This window comes from Microplitis mediator, chromosome 5 (assembly GCF_029852145.1).
Source record: "Microplitis mediator isolate UGA2020A chromosome 5, iyMicMedi2.1, whole genome shotgun sequence".
Classification (NCBI taxonomy): Eukaryota; Metazoa; Arthropoda; class Insecta; order Hymenoptera; family Braconidae; genus Microplitis; species Microplitis mediator.
Genome location: NC_079973.1, coordinates 26,273,450 through 26,292,767, shown reverse-complemented (window position 1 = coordinate 26,292,767; position 19,318 = coordinate 26,273,450). Strand labels below are relative to the sequence as shown.

Here is a 19,318-nt window from a genome sequence, read left to right as displayed (position 1 = left end):
CTAAGTATTAATCGTTATTGTTGTTATTGAGTATGAAAAATAAAAATCGATTGAATATTTATTAAAAAAAAAAAAAATATAGAATTTAATTAAATAAAATTGAGGAAACGTAAGAAGTTAAACTAATTGTTAAGTTATAGAATGAAACGATTTAAAATTTTTGCTAAGTACGAAAGTGATTTTGCGAGTGGAAAATCCAAATCGATGGACTGTATACTCAAACTATTAAATTATTTATTTATTTATTATTTAGTAGAGAGCTGTATCAAATTTGTACATAAGATAATGCAATTTAAAATTTATTGATTTAATAACAAAAGTAGTATGTGAGTAAAGTGCAGTTTTATTGCATTATTTATGTCAATTAGCTGAAAGGTGTATTTTTTTACAATGAAATAATAATCAGCTTGGATTTTCACGCCTCACTCTATCTGCAGCACAATAAAAATGCAATGAGCAAAAAAAAAAAATATATAAATCTGCTGACTGCTAGTGTTAAAAATGTATGATCATTGATCATTTTCTTGAGCTTTTTGTGATACGAGATACTTACAACTAGATGGAATTGATGAAAAAACAAGTTTAATTCGATGCTCAATTATATTTGATAGCGCTTGATTAAAAGGTACAACTGTTTTATTTAAACAAAACAATAAATGTAATTTTAACAACAAATTTTTTAATACATTACATTAAAATATACATGTATCCGCCGACAACGAACTGTAAAATGTGAAGAAATAAAAATTTGGATAATAAATTAAAGTTGCGCAATTTTTTAATTTATTTTTCTACCTATAAAATAATTGTTTCATTTTTATTCAGTTGTTCAAGCAGCCCTGATTGAACAACTGAATTTGACCGAATTAAAAATTTTAATTCTGTAATATTCTGTTGAATTCTGCAAAACAGAATTGAACTGAATTGAAAATTTGAATTTGAATTAAACAGAATAAAACCGATTTAAAAATTTCAAATTCGTTTTAATTCGGATTCAGAACCATAAATTGGAGAATTATTTTCGAATTAATCAGAATTAAACCGAATAAAATTATTTAAATTCGTTTTAATTTGGATAAATTCTGGTTTTCCTGCCGAATTAGACAGAACTCATTTTTAAGTTACGTACCGAATTAACAGAATTTATCTGAATTAAAAATTTAATTCTGTTCAATTCGATCGAATTCAGTTGTTTAATCAGGGAGAGTGAATAATTATTCAAATAAAATTTTTAAAAAATGCGCATTTAAAAAATTTTGAGATTAATAAGTGCATTTTTTTATAATTTTAGTTTTTTAATTATTTACTCTATTCATTTATAATTTTAAATTTGTCTGATGTCTGCTACACTCACTCATTACTAAGTGGCTTGGAATAAACATGAAAGACCAAAATCTGATTGCTCCAAAAATACTGGGCTTGTACAAAAATTACAAATACGATCGGGATGGATTATGAAACTCCTCCTCTCCTATTAAAAATGTCAAGTATCATTAATTGCGTGTTTAAAAATTTATTTTATTTAAATTTTCCGTGTCAAAAACTGACCAAAAACGGTACCTCTGCCCTGTGTCTTATTTTCAGTGTCTTATATATTTATTTTGTTATGTCAAACAAATATTTCCCGCTGACGTCGCCGTAGATGATGGACCTCGTGTCCGGGGACACAAATAATGGCGGGCGTCGACGTGGAAGTAGACGTATAAGCAAAATAATAATGATAATAAAATCTCCAACAGAGAGTAAAGTAACAGTTGGCACTATTGTCGTGCAAGGATTAGTGACTACCATCGTGCATGGGTTTTGTCGATGGATTTTTACATCAGAAGAGACTCGTTTTGCGGTAAGAGAGCATCTATTTGACGTGAAAAATAACAAATTGTCGGGATTTTATTCGACATTTGTCGTGACAATTTGCCAGCTGGTGGGCCCAGTGGTTTTGTTTCAAATTGGCGGTAATAGATCATAAGATTACCGGCGTTCTTTTGTAACAACGACAGTGTGCGATCATCATTTGCCCGGGACTTTTTTTTTTTATTCTTCGTCAACCCTTTTCACACAACAACCGCTCACAATATCAAGTTTTTTTTAAATTTAAATAAATATAAATTGTTATTAATTTAAGACGTCAGGCTGTGCCGACGCCACACTTATTTATTACGGATGCTCAATACAATCATCTAAGCGTCATCGTATAAAATTCAATCGTCAACGACAATTAAATCTTTGGAGAATAAAATTGGACAGAAGAGGGAGACATCATCATATATATACAGACATATATTAAATATATACATACCTATACATGTACACATATATATAAATACATATATTTTAGAAACGAGGAAGGAAGGAACGAGAGAAAGAGAGGGTGAGGAAACTAACGAGGAAGGACAATAATCGCGGCGTCGGTGGCTGCTGCGACAACGACATCAAGACAATACAATAATCATAAGTATAGTTTCAGTATAATAATAATAGTAGTTGTTTTCGACTCAAGGGACATCTTTTATTTGTTTGATCATCGGTCCTAATAATAATAATCGTAACAAAAACAACAACAACAACAAGAGCTAGCCATGAAGCTCGTCGACCACGTGGTGAGGAGCTTCAAAGTTGCCAAGATATTTCGTGAGAATTCGGACCGCATAAACAGCATCGATTTTTCCCAGAGTGGTGACACATTGATATCATGCTCCGAAGACGATCAAATAGTGATTTACGACTGCGAAAAAGGTACGCAAATGCGCACAGTTAATTCGAAAAAATATGGAGTCGATCTTATACACTTTACTCACGCCAAGAACACTGCGATACACAGTAGCACCAAGGTCGATGACACAATCCGCTACCTCAGTCTACACGACAATAAATACATAAGATATTTTCCCGGTCACACCAAGAAAGTCGTGTCACTGTGCATAAGCCCCGTCGAGGACACCTTTCTCTCGGGTTCGCTCGACAAGACACTGAGACTTTGGGACCTGAGGTCGCCCAACTGTCATGGAGTGATGAATGTCTCCGGCCGACCAGTAGCTGCCTATGATCCCGAGGGCCTCATCTTTGCCGCGGGTGTTAACTCCGAGTGTATAAAACTCTACGATCTTCGTAGTTTTGACAAGGGACCTTTCGTCACCTTCAAACTGACCCAGGAAAAAGAGTGCGACTGGACAGGCTTGAAGTTCAGCCGGGACGGCAAAACTATTTTGATTTCAACAAACGGCAGCATCATCCGTCTGATCGACGCATTTCACGGTACGCCTCTGCAGACATTCGCGGGTTACCTCAACAACAAAGGAATCGCCATCGAGGCGAGCTTCAGTCCTGACTCCCAGTTTGTCTTCAGCGGATCAACAGACGGTCGGGTCCACGTGTGGAATGCCGACACTGGTTACAAGGTCTGCGTACTGAATGGTGACCACCCAGCCCCCGTTCAGTGCATTCAGTTTAATCCAAAGTACATGATGCTCGCGTCCGCATGCACCAACATGGCATTCTGGTTGCCAACTGTCGAAGACACTGCGTAAGAGTTTACAATTTTTTTTTTTTTTTTTTTTTTTTTTTTTTTTTTAAATAATAACTGTTATTATTTTTTATTTTATAAATACATGAGTACAACACGATCTCATCGGTACATCAAGTGCGAATAATTGTTGTGAATAATTAAGGATTTAAATTTATTGACAATTACTGTTTATATAACAACTACAAGATTAATTTTTTTACAAATATGTTATTATTTTATCGTCATCTGATTAACGCACGAGGATACCGAGGTTCAAGAGTAATATAATTTCATTTATTATTTCTTTTTTTTTATATTAAATAGTGTAAGAAACATTGCGTGTAATTAAGAGCACACGCGCCGAAACGTGATCGACAATGCGCCGCCTATATTTATAACATTTTATTGCATTACAATATTATATAAATTTATATTTATATATATATATATTTTTTTTTTAATTTAGAGACATTTGTTATCTCCGTCATTGACATCGACACTCACCAACACTAATACTATTTAAATAATAATGCGTATATGTTAGTTATCTTCGGTCACATTATTACTGAACTTTAACAAATATAAATACCGTTAGTATTCACGTTTTGTATCCGTGTACATAGTTATGTTCCTGTGTACCTGTGCTTGTCATTACGGCTACAAAAAAGATTTAAAAAAAAAATAATTGTATATCAACAATTTAAAATGTTAATTTAGATAATTGTCGTTCGAAATCAACCAACCGATTTGTCACTTTATTTGCTTAGATAAATAACCGCCGGAATAATATTTTTCGTTAACAGAACTTCCATTTCCGTGCAAAAGCTATTTAATTGTCTGGATACGGGCAATAAATAAAATGAGATAATTGATGAGTCGCTTGGCTGAACGCGCGCAAAAAAAATTTGAAAAGAAAAAAAAAAAAACCCTGTGACCCTTTTGTTTATGTAAATACGGCACTCCTTTTATTATTCATATATAATTACGATAAATATGTATAACAAACGTTCCCTTTCTCATTCTCTATCGTCTTAACGTTTCCTCTCAACAACTCATTTATTCTGCATTAAATCTACGCGGATAAATATAAGTATATATATATAACTATCTTTATATTGCATAACATTAAATGTGGATGTAATTGTAAGGATGCATGTGTGAGAAAGGCGCAAGCGTTTGTGATTTAACGATACGAGTATAGATGTACAACTCGATGTAATATAGTATTTTTTATAAAATATAATAAACAAAAAAAAATAATTAATATTAATAGTAATGATAATATTAATTATGAATATAATAATAATGTAATCGCAATTGATATTAATCAAACTGTTTGTCTTCGATTAATAGATAGTTTGCGCAACTAAATCCAAGTGTCGGGAGTCTATAAAATATATATATTATATGTGTAACAAAATTATCATATTGACGAAATTATAAATTTTAAATGATTTAGGTATAAATATATATATATATATATAATATTTGTCTGTAATTTCATTGAATTTAACTGCCGTACAACATGTAAATATATATATTAATTATATTAAATAAAAATTGACGCTGTGAAAGATAATAGCATTAACAAAAAAAAAAATTTTTAAAGATTTAAATTTAAAATAAACAACTGATTGGATCATCATTACGTCAATTCAGTTATTCTGTGATTTCCGGCTGATTATCACGATACAAAATTATCTTTAGATTTAATAACCAACAGCGCATACATTTTATAGTATATCAATAATTATAATAATAATATTAATATTAATAATAATTACTAATTATCAATCAACTACTTTTATTGGATCCACTCAAAAGAGTGGAAATAAACGTAAATAAGTCGATAGCGCAAGAGTAGCATGTGAAAATTTTGAGTTATAAAATTATTTATATAAGGTAAGAGACCTAGTACTCGATTAGGGAACTAGTACCTGATAGTTTCATATATTTGTATATTTATATTCAGTTAAACTTAGTAAATATAAATATATAAATATATGAATGAGCAGGTACTAGTTCCCTAATTGAGTACTAGTTCTCCGATCAGATACTGAGTTCTTACCTTAATCTTTTTTTTATTTTTCTTCTAGGGTGTGACCCGGTACCTGATCAGGGAACTAGTACCTGATTACTTCATGAACTTGTATATCTATATTTAGTAAAATTCAGTACATATAGATATACATACATGAAGGGATCGGGTACTGGGTCTCTTACTTTAGACAAAAAAAAAAAAACAATTAAAGTAAGAGACCCAGTACCCGATCACTTCATGTACTTGTATATTTATATTTAGTACAATTCAGTACATATAGATACACAAATACATGAAGTGATCGTGTACTAGGTCTTTTACCTTAAAGGAAAAAAAAATGTTAAGTGTCAAAAGAATTAATTAAGCGCGGTTCGATATGTATTTAGTGATACACGCGCCCCTTCTCCGTCCGCACAACGAGAAATTATAAACTTTGTAGAATCAAAAATGCTTAAATGTGGTTGTAATAGTGAACGGTATTTTCAAATGTGAATGAACTTTTTTTTTTGTAATATTATTAATTTATTATTATGGTAATTGATAATAAACATTAATTATAAAGTCGGACACTGACAACTATTATAATCTATGTAATAATAAAATTAATCTTCCATTGTTCATTATTAATTTATCCATCTAGATAAGCTGTGTCGTAGCATTTGAAACACACATACAATATTTATATATATATAAAAATATATATGTATATATAAATATAGATTTAGAGACATTAATGTATTTTATTTACGTACTTGTCCTTTTTTATTGTCACTGTCAAAAAAAAATATTAATAATTAAAAAAACATTTCCTTTTTTTTATACTTTCAGACGATGGAATTTTTATATTAAAATATAAATAGATGATAAGAGTAACATTTATAAGCACCCACGCTTCAATTAAAGTTCATTAAGATATTAAAAAAAATTGATAAATAAAATAAAATGTAAATGAGTCTCACCATAAGTCGATAAGTTCCGTTTTATCGGCTTTTAATTAATTAATTAAACTAAATTCATCCATATTTGCTGAAATCAAATAAAATATTTTATTTATCCATCTTTTTTTATCGCACGTTTTCATGATAAATAAATAAATTAATTAATAATAATAATTGTAATAATTTAAGGACACTAGGCATGAGTTACGTTTGCTCCAGACGTTCTCAAAATTAAAAAAAAAAAAAAAAAAATTAATAATTAGGGATTGATAGTTTTATTGACGTAATTTATTGTAAAAAAATTATATCATTAAATGATTTATAAATTGTGAAAAAATAATTATAATAAATGATCATGACGATGATTTAAAAATCTTGGTAAATTATAACAATACTGTAATTATAACTTTTTTTGTAATTAAACCAGCAAGCTAATTGATTAAATAAAATACAAACCGTTTTTTACACCTTAATTACTAGTCAACAATATCTTTAATCTTAATTTTTTGGTGTCGATAAGTGATACAATATTTTTTCATCTTCTGATATATCAGCAGGTGCTCCAGACATCAGGTCCCGGCCTTCCATGGTCTTGGGGAAGGCAATTACGTTTCTGATGCTCGGTGACTTGCATAGAATTGATATCAAACGGTCCATTCCTATTAGTGATAATTAATTACCATTCAGAAATGTCAATTACAATTATAATTATAAATATTTATTCAAAATACCAAAGGCAATCCCTCCGTGTGGAGGAGCTCCGCTAGCTAATGCTTCCAACAAGTGTTTCATTTCTGAAGTACCGATATTCAACATCTTGAGTACTTGTTCCTGTAGCTCCGAATTGTGGATTCTAATGGAACCACCAGCTATTTCGGATCCATTCAACACTAGATCGTAATGCAGTCCTCGTACCTACATAATAATAATAATTATTATTATTATTATTTTGTTTATTATTATTGTCATTATTTATACCAACCTTCAATGGATCAGTCTCCAAATATTTGACGTCATCAGGATGAGGTGCAGTGAACGGATGATGAGTCGAAGCGATACTTCCGTCCTCTCCTTTTTCAAACAAAGGAAAGTCAACAATCCACAGGAATTTATAATCCTGAGTTCTTATTGTAAGTCCTTTTGATTCGATAACATTTGCAAACTCAACATTTATTTTACCGAGAAGTTTTCTCTAAATATTTATATAAATTACTTACACGTGACTTATTATTTATTTGTTTATATAATTAAATACTTACAGCATTATTTTTACTACCAGAGGCTAAAAATAAAGCGTCAGTTTTATTGACACTCAGTTGTTGAGTCATACCATAAATATTTATGCCGAACTTTTCAACCTTCTCCCGCCATGAATCATCTTGGATTTTAATTTGCATTAATTTAACGTCTTTAAAATTTTTATCTCTGATATCACTCAGTTGGGCTTTCACTGCAGCTGTTAAATGTTCCTGATAATTAAAATAAATTATAAGTTAATTGCTGACTACTTTAGCGTACCCACATTTTAAAAAGTAAATTTACCGCTCCCGCTGCTATGGGTAGTGCGTAAATTTCATTATCCTCATCATCTTCGGATTTAGGTACATTAAATATACGATAAGGAAGCCGGAGATCCGGTTGGTCTGTTCCAAAAAGTTCCATCACTTGTTCGTAAGTGAAGTGTCTAAAAGGAGGAATCAACTCAGCAAAGTCTTTGGGCCAACAATGACATAAAAGATCTTCGACTAAACTAATAATACCTTGCCGATCAACAAATGACATTTCTATATCCAGCTGGAAGTTAATTTTACTAATTACCAGATAGTAAATTACCAGAAATAAATAAAATATGACCAAGAGATTTACTTGAGTGAACTCTGGCTGACGATCAGGTCTAGCGCCTTCATCCCTATAACATCTAGCGATTTGAAAATACCTATCAATCCCTCCGACCATCAGCAACTGCTTGAATTGCTGAGGACTCTGGACGAGTGAATAAAATTTTCCTGGCTCTCTAGTCGGCACCACAAACTCTTGAGCTCCCTAAAAATAATTGTTACTTCAAAAACAATTAATCAAGCGCTAATTTAAAGAAACTACTCATGAATGCTTACACCAGGGGTCCGTCTGAAGAGAGTAGGAGTTTCTACATCCACAAACCCGCAGTGATCTATCAGGTATCCGCGCAATTTATGGATAAACTGAGATCTCAGTCGTAGATTTCTTTGCATCGAGGGAAATCTCAGTGACAAGTATCTGTACTGCATCTGCAGCATTTCCTTCGGTACATTGTGCTTTCTAATGTAAAAAGGAAGCTGTGGCACCGCGTTATTTAAAATATCAAGAGACTCGACAATAATTTCTATGCTACCAGTCTTCATTTTTTTATTTTCTTGTCCTGCTGGCCTTGGTGTTACTTTTCCTGTTACTGAAATAACACTTTCGAAGTTTGATTGCTGTACAGCTTTAATCAAAGATTGTTTCTGCAATGAATAATCATTATTGCATCATAAGTTTAAATTAAAATACGTATTTTCATAAACAGGATCCTTACATCATCAGGAATCAACAACTGGATAGTTCCATAGGAATCTCTTAAGGTAATAAATTTTCCCATTCGCTGATACTCCATCCATCCGCACAAATTTACTGTCTCTCCAACATCTTCAACTCCAAGTTCTCCACAAGTGTGCGTTCTCTGCAGATACTTATTAACTGGCAATAATTCTTTCCTCGGATTTTTAACTTGCGGATGATCTTGACTGTAATGTGCTGATAGTTTTTTTCCTCCACCAACTTTATTCTTAAATTTTTAAATTTTAGCAAACAAAATTATAAATAAATTTTCTTGGAAATTTTTAATTACCTGTGAGTTTTTTACTCCCAACAGGGAATCATTTAAAATGGATCCTGTACATCGATGCAAATAATTGAGTCCCCGTCTCATTAACATATTTGTTGGAATTATTTATTTATAAAAAGTATTTTTTATAACATGTGGAGATTTCAAGTTATTTTTATTGTAAAAAATTCTGTACAGTTCAGCCCGCAAAAGAATTATTTTTTCTCCCACTATTTTTGAATAGTTAAGTAGTTACTGCGCATGCGCGGCAGTGCAAACTCTTGCACTTCATCGTAACCAAGTAGTGGAAGAAAAGATGATTCTTTTGCGGATTTGACTATAAATTTTTTTAATGAAAATGAACCTTTAGGTTTTTGTATTGTCAAGCACCAGGAAGTACCAGGACTAGGTTATGTTTTAGTTGCATCGTAGAGTTTACGATTACAAGCACAGTAATTTTTAAACAAAAATTAATGAAATTGTTTATTGTAAATAAAAGCTGACAATTGATTTAAACATTCGAATTAAATTGGAAGCAATTTTCAAACCAAGTTTTGAATTTAAAAAAAAACATGGTGAGTAATTTATTTTTTAAAAATATTTTTGTTTGAAAAATTAATTTAAATACAAATATTTTAATTAATTTTAGTTGCCGCTTTCATTACTCAGGACAGCGCAAAATCACCCAATGGTAATTATTTAATTAATAATTAAAAATTTTGAATTATTTTTGGTACTGATTTTATAAAATTTAATTATTTAGCTGGTAGAATTAAAAAATGGAGAAACATACAATGGGCATTTAGTTAGTTGCGATAATTGGATGAATATTAATCTCAGAGAAGTGATTTGCACATCTAGGGTAAGAATTTATTTTCCTTATTAATTTAAATAGTATACTATGACACCACTCATGAAACAAACCGATTTCAAACTAGAGTGAAGTCGGTAGACATCACCCGCAGTCTGAAATCGTGATCTATCCTGAGTTACAATATTTTTCATGATTACCTGCATTGGAACTTCATTGAAAGTTTCATACAAAGTCGGCCCCTGGGGCGTGTTCAGAAATACACTCTGGAGATAAAAAATTACCCATCCAGGTGTAATTAATACCTTTGTAATGTTAAATCGCATCTCTGGTTCGACCAGAGGATATTTCTGAACGCAGGAGTTGAATATTTCTCTTCCAGAGTGTGTTTCTGAAAATGCCCCAGAACTTTCATTCACGTAAATTTTAATTAGCGGCATCGGACTGAAATTCACTTGTTTTGACCGGCTGTGGATTCACGATAGATCTCGAGACACTGAAACTTTGAGAAGTTTCGATGCTGATATCATTAAATAAATGTACATGGTGTGTTCTAGGATGGTGACAAATTCTGGAAGATGCCAGAATGCTACATCAGAGGTAGTACCATAAAATATTTACGTATTCCGGACGAAGTAATAGACATGGTGAAAGAAGACGTTCAAATGAAATCACGAGGAAGAGGTGAAATGAAAGGCAGAGGTGGCCAAAGTCAACGCGGAGGCCGGGGAGGAGGTCGCGGTGGCGGCACTTTTGGTAACCGCGGCAACAGGGGACCGGCACCTTTGGGTCGTGGCGGCGGCAATCAGGGCAACAAGCCTCTTAATAAAAATAGAAATAAATAAATCTTAATTACTATTACTTATTACTGTATTATTTAATTAAATAAATAAAAATACTGTGTATTATGAAATGAAGAGAAATTAATTGGTTTAATATAATTAATCTTTATTGGTAGTCACGTTTAAAAAAAAGTTATTCATCTTTTTTCCATTTTTTGTACTTATAAATTAAATCATACGACAAATATCTCAATACACACTAAAACTATACGAACATTTTTTAGTGATTTATCAATAATATTTTTGTTAATTGATCGATTTTATCTATCATTCACAAATGTTGTTACAATAATAATAATAGAGATCATAAACGGTCTCAAAATAATCCTTAATTAAGAATACAATTATTTACTAATGATAATAATTTATTTTTCGTGCTATTAATGGTTACGATGATCTTAGTTTTCTCCACTATTCACATTATAAAAAAAGACTTAAAAGATAAGGGATGATTTCTGCTCCCTTGAGTTGTCGATAAATTTACGTACGTAAATTCGTGTGCGTCAAATCAATCGACTTTGTGCCATCCTGGCTACTGGTGCGCATGATGTCAATTTGACAGTTGCATCAAATTGTCTATCGGCCTTCAACTGTAACACGAGATAAAAATATTATTAGATCGCTGTATTAAATAAAATATGTCGATGATAATCTGGTGGGTTAATTGTGTAAATGAACTTACTGTAAGACGCTAAATCGATTTCATCTGGTAATTCCGTGATGTTTACGTCAAACCTCTCCTGGACATCATTTAATATTTTAGCGTCGCTCTCATCACTGACTAATGTTATCGCGAGACCTTTGGTACCAAAACGACCAGCTCGTGCTACACGATGCAAGTACGTGTCTGAATCTTCGGGCATGTCGTAATTGAATACGATATTTACTCGTTCGATATCCATACCACGTCCGAACAAATTAGTTGCCACCAAAATACGCTAAAAAAATAAATTGAATACATTAATATTAATGGTGATTTATCAGCAGAGAATTCGAGAGTAAAACAATCATGGGGTGATCGTGATAATTGAATATTCTCAAGTTCTGATAGTCGTCTAGATTATTTACCTTTTGGAAATCCTTGAACTGTTGATACCTCGACAAACGTTCTTCCTGGGTCATTCCTCTGTGAATGCCGATTGCTGGGAAATTTTGTTCAGTTAATAATTGGGCCAGTGCCATACACCTTTGTACAGATTTAACGAAAATAACAACTTGATTAAACTCTAATACATCAAGAAGTTCAAACAATTTTTTATTTTTTTCGTTTTCCTTGAGCTTGACGTAGTGCTGCTGGAGACCGTGAAGCGTAAGTTTGGCTTCGTCGTCAACGTAAACTTCCATAGGCTGTAAGAATATAAATAAATTAGTAATCATGTAAACCACCAATTAAATTATTTAGGATTTCATTTCCATGGAGAATTGACTCTGAATATTGAGCGAAAATTAATATAAAAGTAAAAAATAATTTTGAATTTAAAAAAATTTCAAATGAATCGACTAGTTGTTACTGATTTAAATTTTCAATACATAGATTCTAAATAGAAAGTTGTGTTGAATATAAATGTTTGGATGCTTAATCGTTGATCAGATAGTCACTCTGGTTACATACGCTCCGGTGACTGTCCACTGTCAAGGAAGATGCCAGCCAACTTGGCAGTGGATCCCTTGACAGAGTTAACGATGGTGTTTGTGTCACCCAGGAATGCTCAGCCACACCATCCTCTGTGCCCGATTGATGGTTACACTCTCCTCTAGATAGATCGATCTTTTGATTCACCGCGACTATCATCTTGATTGAAACGCGAAGTATCATGCTTACGGGTAACAGTAGACAAAACAATAGGGTGCTTTTCAGCAGGCATTCAAGTTTGAATCCACTGATATATATATATTGTTGTCATAACTTTACTCATTAGCTCGATGCACAAATTATTAACGGCCCCATATAATTATTATTATCAATTATTTGTTTAACGGACGCGATTAAAAGATTTGTTTCTTATTATTATGAAGATACGGTCTAATTTTTTTTCCCTAACTAATTCCCCATAAGCGCACCCCGTAAGTCCTCTTGAATCTTCTTTCTTGTAATCTTCTTTCTTCAGGATGTCTTGAAGTCTTCTTATTAAACCAAAGTATTTAAAATACCCTCCCTCCCTCCCGCCATTATTCAAAAATATTAATTATTTAACGGGTGTGAAACGCGAGTAAATTTTTTGAGAGGATTATTGAGGTGAGGATAAAATTAGGAAGTTATCAAGGATTTAAATATGATCTGGTTCAGCGTATGAATTTTTGGTGGACGGATGTTGATGTCCAGTTCCAAAGGATTGCGGACAAGTTTTCAGGATAGTTCAGACATGTAAAGTATTTGGATAGATTTAAACAACGGTTGGTGTCACTAGCTAGCCTAACCCGCGGGTATTAATCCTCGAAAGTTATATTTCGCGAGGCCTGAGCGGTCTCCTGGGTGTAAGCATGGGGCCAACGAGGTAGAATCGATCGAGGATCGCAGTGAAGAAGAAGTTTGGCTAATTACATCTTGCATGAATTTTTTGCAGACTGGTCTAATGTCCTTAGACAGTGTTGCGCTGAACATCATAACTTGCTTGCCGTGAGGAGTGCTACGGAAGATTTCTTGTACATCTCGTCTCATATCTGCAATCAAAAATTTGTTCTCATTAAAAAAACCGTCTATTGGCAATTAAATAAATTACTTGGTAATTAATAAAATATTAAGTCAGTTGTGGGTGGTAGAAAATGTTTGTCATCATTTGAGGCTCGTGACGAAAGAGGACATCATTCTTAATTTTATATTTTCTTTCTAAATAAATTAAAATATTAAAAATAAATGATGCTTACCCAATAATTCGAGCATCTTATCACATTCGTCGAGAATAAAATGTTTCAAGTGTTTGAGATTAAGTTTTTTAGTGCGCACAAGTGCAAGAATACGTCCTGGTGTTCCTACCACAATATGTGGGCAGGTATTTTTTAAAACTTCTTCATCTTTTTGAATTGGAAGTCCACCAAAAAAGACACCAACCTTAAAAATAAAAATAATAAAACAATTAGATAAATCATTAAATAAATATAAATTTAAAAATTAATTTGTATAAATCTCCATCAGTAGTGGGTAGTGGTAAAAACAGATGTCATCATCTTTAGGCTAAGAATAGTGTTACATCATCTGGAGATTTTTAATCCTTCATAAAGAGTGATAAAAAAGTTTAAATGTAAATGAATATTAATATCTCACCTTGACTTGAGGCATGTATTTGCTGAATCGCTCATACTCTTTACTGATTTGGAATGCTAATTCACGTGTATGGCACATTACCAACACGTACACTTGATTTTCTGTTAGCTCAAGCTGTTGTAGAGTTGCCAACACAAACACAGCTGTTTTTCCCATACCGGATTTTGCTTGGCACAGAATATCCATACCAAGTACAGCTTGTGGAATGCATTCGTGTTGAACTATAAGTGTAAAAAAAAATCATCATTAATTTTTTATTCCTCATAGGGCTCTAAGTATTTAAATAATAAATTTTAAATGTTCAGGATAGATAAATAATCATAATATATCATATGTCCCTATCTAAAAAATTCATCATTCATTTAAAAAAAATCAATAATTCTGATATTAGTTATAAAAATATATATTACCTTCTGATGGATGCTCGAAACCGCAGTCAACAATGGCCCGGAGAATTTCTGGTTTCAGCAGAAAATCTCTGAAACCGCTGCTGTGGATTGAAACGTATGTTCCCTTTACTTCTTTTTTAGCCGGCGCGTCTCCACTCCCATCGACTACCGCCTCGGTCTGTTCCTCATCTTCGTAATCCAAAAGGTCATCGTTATCAGCCATGATTTCGAATGGGTTTTATTATCTAAATTAATAAAAAAAAAAAACGTGGTTAAAATAAATAACTTCAGAGTTATAACCCAAGCTTGCTCTACACGTTCTTAGACAAAGGACTACGCCGCCATTTTCGGTAGCATGCTTACTTGGGAATTATTTGCTCTAATAATGACTAATATTGAGAAATTTATTCTAGATCAATTTAAAAAATTCTAGATCTGATCACTTGTAAAATTGAATTGCAAATTTAGAGATATTTAATTTATGAAAGTAATAAAATTAACTAATTTAAAATACTTGATAATCGTCGGCGTCTTTTTTCAACACAGATGAATTTATATCGCGTTTGAATATTCAAATAATATTACAATTTAGCAACTCAATGGTTTAAACACTTTAAAAATAGTTAGATATTCACATGGAATGTAATTTAAATATCGATTGGTTATTTAAATATTGTAAATAAATGGATTTAAAACTTACTTGTTACTGTTGCGAAGACGAGCTGATCACAAATGATGCTGTTGTACAAAGCTTGTAATGGCTGCCCTCCAAAATGCCGACGTTGCTTGTTTGAGACCGGAAGTCAGTTGCGCCCTCTATAAACACACACTCGAAAATAATTAATTTCACTGATAATAATCACTAAATACAATTTAATTATTATTTAAACAACTTTAATAAATATTTAAATTGCGGCGGGGATTTTAAATAATTTAAAAATTGATTTAAATTACTTAATTTTTAGAAAGAGTTTTTAAAACGCGACAGGTGCGAGATTTTAATGGCGACGATGCCGGAAGTACTGGAGAGTCAAAATAAATGTTAAATATTTTAATAAATTTATTCAAATAAGAGGATTTTAAATATACATCGGAAGTTAATTGTACGCATGATTCATAAATAAAATAAATAACAGTGTCATAACAATGGCGTTTAGTTTAGCTGCTTTTTCATATATTATTGCACTGATTGTTGATGCATTTCTCATATTTTTCGCTATTTTCCATGTAAGTATTTTAAATTAACAATACTTTTAATTATTTGTCTTAGAAATTTTTTTTTACTTCATAAACTAATTAATCATAACCTTTAACTGATGACTTTGAATATTTTCAAGTTCAATTTCGCGAATAAAAAACTTTATATTGATTTAATTTGAAATTTTTTTTACAGGTGATTGCATTTGATGAATTAAAGACGGAGTATAAAAATCCTATTGAGCAGTGCAATAGTCTCAATCCTGTATGTAAACGAGTTTTATTTAAATAAATTTGTTTTCTCAAGAGATAAGATAAAAAAACGATTATTTTATTTTTAGCTCGTACCTTTTGAATATGGGCTGCATCTTCTGATAAATGTATTATTCTTAGTAAGCGGGGAATGGTTGTCAATATTAATAAATGCTCCGTTGATTGCGTACCATGTAAACAGATACTTGACGAGGCCGGTAATGTCAGGTCCCGGTCTATATGACGCTACGAGTATTTTAAATGCCAATGTTTTGGCAAGATGTCAAAGAGAGGGATGGATCAAACTTGCATTTTATTTGCTCTGTTTCTTCTATTATTTATACGGGTATGCTTTCATTTTTGTTTATCCTATTTTTCATTATTTTCATATCACCTGCATTGAAACTGCGAGTTTAAATCTCACCAGACATTTAAATTCAAACTTTCAATTCAGGTAATTACCCTGATAGCCAGAGTTTCTGATCTAAAAGTTGATGTACATGAGTTGTCGACAACTTTCAGCTTTTGTAATTGTTGACAAATTGACTACAAATTTCCCAGCAACTTGATGACAATTTAAAGCCGCAATCTGTCGTCAACATTTTGAGAAACTTGTAGTAAATTTGTAAGCAACAGTTACAGAAGCTGAAAGTTGTTGACAAGTTTTACGTAAAGTTGCCATCAACTTATGGGACGGCCAACTTGGCGACAAGTTGCAGCAGTAAATTATCGTCAAGTTGCGGCCAACTTGGCTATCAGGGTATGAAAAAAAAAAAAATAATAAATTGTGTGTCATGTCTGAAATCTTTTTGATTCGCTGTCACACAAAATATCAGAGTCAAAAAATTATTAAAAGTATATTTTTTTTTTTTTTTTTTCAGAATGATAAGTTCACTTATTCACTAAGTGATTTTTAAACTGCCAACGAATGCTAATTTTTATATTATTTATAACTTAAGACGATAAATAAAAAATATAAAGGGCTATTAAGTAATAAATCTTCCAAAGCCTAGTCCTTATTTTTGGTTAATTAGTAAACCATAGTGCCAATCTTCGAGATTGTTCCAGTGCATCAGCAGCTAATAACATTTTGCCTTAATGATAATTATTAAAATTATTCGAACAAATTAACGCTACAATGCAGATTAGTGTTAAGTGTCAAGTACATTAACTGTAATGACTTTAAATGATTTTTGTCATCCATGTTATAAATTTAGGGGAGTAATTAAATAATCACACGTTTGTCTATCGATTCAAGAGATTTTCTATTGTAATGATTAATGATGTACAGATTTTTTACTTTATCAATACATGAGTATCAGCATAATTCTAGTCATTGATCTGCTATTCATTTTTTTTTTATCATTTGAAGCTTTAATATTTTTTTTTTTAATCATAACAGCGAAACTTACTGTAGTTTATTTATTTGATAAGTAAAAATCGTTTTATAATTAATATTATTGATTAATTATTAATGATTAATATTAAAAAATGTACAAAAGCAATTATTTATCAATATGTATTACCGCCACCTCTTAAATATTTGGTATATAATTTAAACTATCGAATTGACTAGTTTTTAAAAATCTTTTACACAGATATCAATTTAATTAGCGTTAATTATAAAATTTAAAAACATGGTATCAAAAGTATAAATTCATTACTTTTAAATTGTTGCAATTAAATACTGTTTAGAAAAAGAAATATCAATAAATTTCATTATAACAAATTGTAATGTGATGAGTTATAAGTCTTTTCAAATATCGACAAGTTTTGGCAGTCGGAAAATATTTGTTTTGTATATATAAAAAATAACCAATGTAATTATTACTTTATTTAGATAAATTTTCTTTGAGCCATTCCTCAGTGAGCTCCTCCAGCTCTCGGACTTCGAAACATTTTGTCAGCTCGACTTCTTTCTGAAGAACGAGTTTCATTGTTGCGTACAAAACTTGCAGATCCATTTGAATATCTCGTGGTGTGTAAAATATAAAACACATTGGATAGGCTATCCTACCATCTGAATGCTCCATTTTATATGAGTACACTATGTATCTTGGTTCATGACTCGGTATTATTTCTTGTAGTTCATCTATTTCGACATCCTGAAATTATTTTTTGCAATAAATTAATCTAATCAAGTTTAAGTACTCAATTTAATTAGAAAATTATTTTAAATGGACTTTTTCAAAATGCTACTGAAAGTAACAGACTCTGAAATTTTTTTGTTTCAAATGAATAAATAAAAACTACGATTGGAAAATTTTAATCAGGAATTTCCGATTGATTTTCAATCAGATTTAATCGGAAAGTTACGAATGAATTTGGTTGAAAGTTAATTGTAAATCGGAAAAAGTAGTTTTTACTTTCCGATTCATTCTAATGGGAAAATTTAAATCGGATACTGGGAACGCTCCCGAGAAATTCTGATTGTTTCCGATTGAATCTGATAGAAATCCGATTGAGTTTCAATCGAAGTTCGTAATCAGGGCACTGACTGGAAAAAATTTTGAAAATATTATTTTCTACTCAATTACTTTTTATGATCCTCAACCCAGTAGACAATTATAATTTTTGAATTATTTTTCACCAAATCAATTACAAAAAAAATATGCACATGTAAAAAATTCAAAAAACTACAGGTGTAATTTTTTAAAATATTTTTTTTATAATTTATCACTTTTAAAAAAATTCAAAAATTATTAGTCATCGACTAACTTAAGTATCATTACTTTTTTAAATAAAAACAATAAAATTCTCTCATGTCTACTACTTTTCCCATAAAAAAAATTTACCTCAATAAGTTGGTCCAAGCAAACAGTTTGTTTTTCACGATTAACTTTTATAATCAACGCTGCATTTTTCTTACTCTTACGGAATCGGAAGTCTTTTATCGCCTTCCTCACCTCGTCTTCAATGTCACAAGTACTCTGGGAAGTCTAATTAAAAAAACAAACAATTATCAGAGTCCAGTCGTAAATATTTACACGCCTCAATAATCAAAATTTATAACAAAAAAATTAATTAATAATATTAGTTTACCATATTGACAGATGTATAAAGATGCAGTAAGTCCGGATGTACCAGTGGCAGTACCAGTGAGTGATGTGATGATGAATCAGCTAGAGATTGTCAAGGTCAAAATTTTATTGCAATTGATTATTTAGTTCAATGGGGAGAAGTGAACACAAGTGTTTTTTATATATTTCTTTATTTTACAAAACGGTTATTATTCGTTC

General features: G+C 31.3%; 6 protein-coding genes across 11 annotated transcripts; 3 read left to right on the top strand and 3 right to left on the bottom strand.

The window, feature by feature from the left end:
- Positions 1-67: 67 nt before the first annotated feature.
- On the bottom strand, positions 68-9,490 carry LOC130667568 (aspartate--tRNA ligase, mitochondrial). 6 transcript variants are annotated; one of them, XR_008989862.1, is made up of 11 exons: positions 9,351-9,490; positions 9,039-9,287; positions 8,599-8,967; positions 8,351-8,527; positions 8,027-8,278; positions 7,744-7,953; positions 7,467-7,676; positions 7,216-7,399; positions 6,941-7,143; positions 6,506-6,572; positions 68-6,317 (listed from the first exon to the last, which is right to left on the bottom strand). XR_008989862.1 is itself a non-coding variant. In XM_057469230.1 (10 exons), exons 1-9 carry the CDS (start codon positions 9,435-9,437, stop codon positions 6,983-6,985), a joined length of 1,899 nt encoding a protein of 632 aa, XP_057325213.1. In that variant the 5' UTR covers positions 9,438-9,490; the 3' UTR covers positions 68-6,572; positions 6,941-6,982. The 6 variants fall into 6 exon arrangements, 3 of the variants coding, with proteins under 3 accessions (XP_057325213.1, XP_057325214.1, XP_057325212.1); XR_008989860.1 differs by having other exon boundaries at positions 68-1,471; positions 1,561-7,143; XR_008989861.1 differs by having other exon boundaries at positions 6,506-7,143.
- Positions 2,580-5,824, top strand: LOC130667575 (WD repeat-containing protein 82). The gene is made up of 2 exons (XM_057469238.1): positions 2,580-3,523; positions 5,602-5,824. Exons 1-2 carry the CDS (start codon positions 2,580-2,582, stop codon positions 5,606-5,608), a joined length of 951 nt encoding a protein of 316 aa, XP_057325221.1. The 3' UTR covers positions 5,609-5,824.
- LOC130667572 (ATP-dependent RNA helicase WM6) lies at positions 9,351-15,461 on the bottom strand. The gene is made up of 8 exons (XM_057469236.1): positions 15,331-15,461; positions 14,652-14,875; positions 14,242-14,462; positions 13,845-14,028; positions 13,522-13,640; positions 12,048-12,326; positions 11,662-11,917; positions 9,351-11,569 (listed from the first exon to the last, which is right to left on the bottom strand). Exons 2-8 carry the CDS (start codon positions 14,851-14,853, stop codon positions 11,556-11,558), a joined length of 1,275 nt encoding a protein of 424 aa, XP_057325219.1. The 5' UTR covers positions 14,854-14,875; positions 15,331-15,461; the 3' UTR covers positions 9,351-11,555.
- LOC130667576 (U6 snRNA-associated Sm-like protein LSm4) lies at positions 9,697-13,641 on the top strand. The gene is made up of 4 exons (XM_057469239.1): positions 9,697-9,901; positions 9,976-10,017; positions 10,090-10,188; positions 10,695-13,641. Exons 1-4 carry the CDS (start codon positions 9,899-9,901, stop codon positions 10,980-10,982), a joined length of 432 nt encoding a protein of 143 aa, XP_057325222.1. The 5' UTR covers positions 9,697-9,898; the 3' UTR covers positions 10,983-13,641.
- A 239-nt stretch (positions 15,462-15,700) lies between the features above and the next one.
- LOC130667578 (protein cornichon) lies at positions 15,701-17,411 on the top strand. Its single transcript, XM_057469240.1, has 4 exons — positions 15,701-15,857; positions 16,024-16,092; positions 16,169-16,425; positions 16,961-17,411. The coding sequence occupies exons 1-4, from the start codon at positions 15,777-15,779 to the stop codon at positions 16,983-16,985; spliced, it is 432 nt and encodes a 143-aa protein (XP_057325223.1). The 5' UTR covers positions 15,701-15,776; the 3' UTR covers positions 16,986-17,411.
- LOC130667579 (glia maturation factor beta) lies at positions 17,320-19,263 on the bottom strand. The gene is made up of 3 exons (XM_057469241.1): positions 19,122-19,263; positions 18,875-19,018; positions 17,320-18,184 (listed from the first exon to the last, which is right to left on the bottom strand). Exons 1-3 carry the CDS (start codon positions 19,122-19,124, stop codon positions 17,912-17,914), a joined length of 420 nt encoding a protein of 139 aa, XP_057325224.1. The 5' UTR covers positions 19,125-19,263; the 3' UTR covers positions 17,320-17,911.
- Positions 19,264-19,318: the final 55 nt, after the last annotated feature.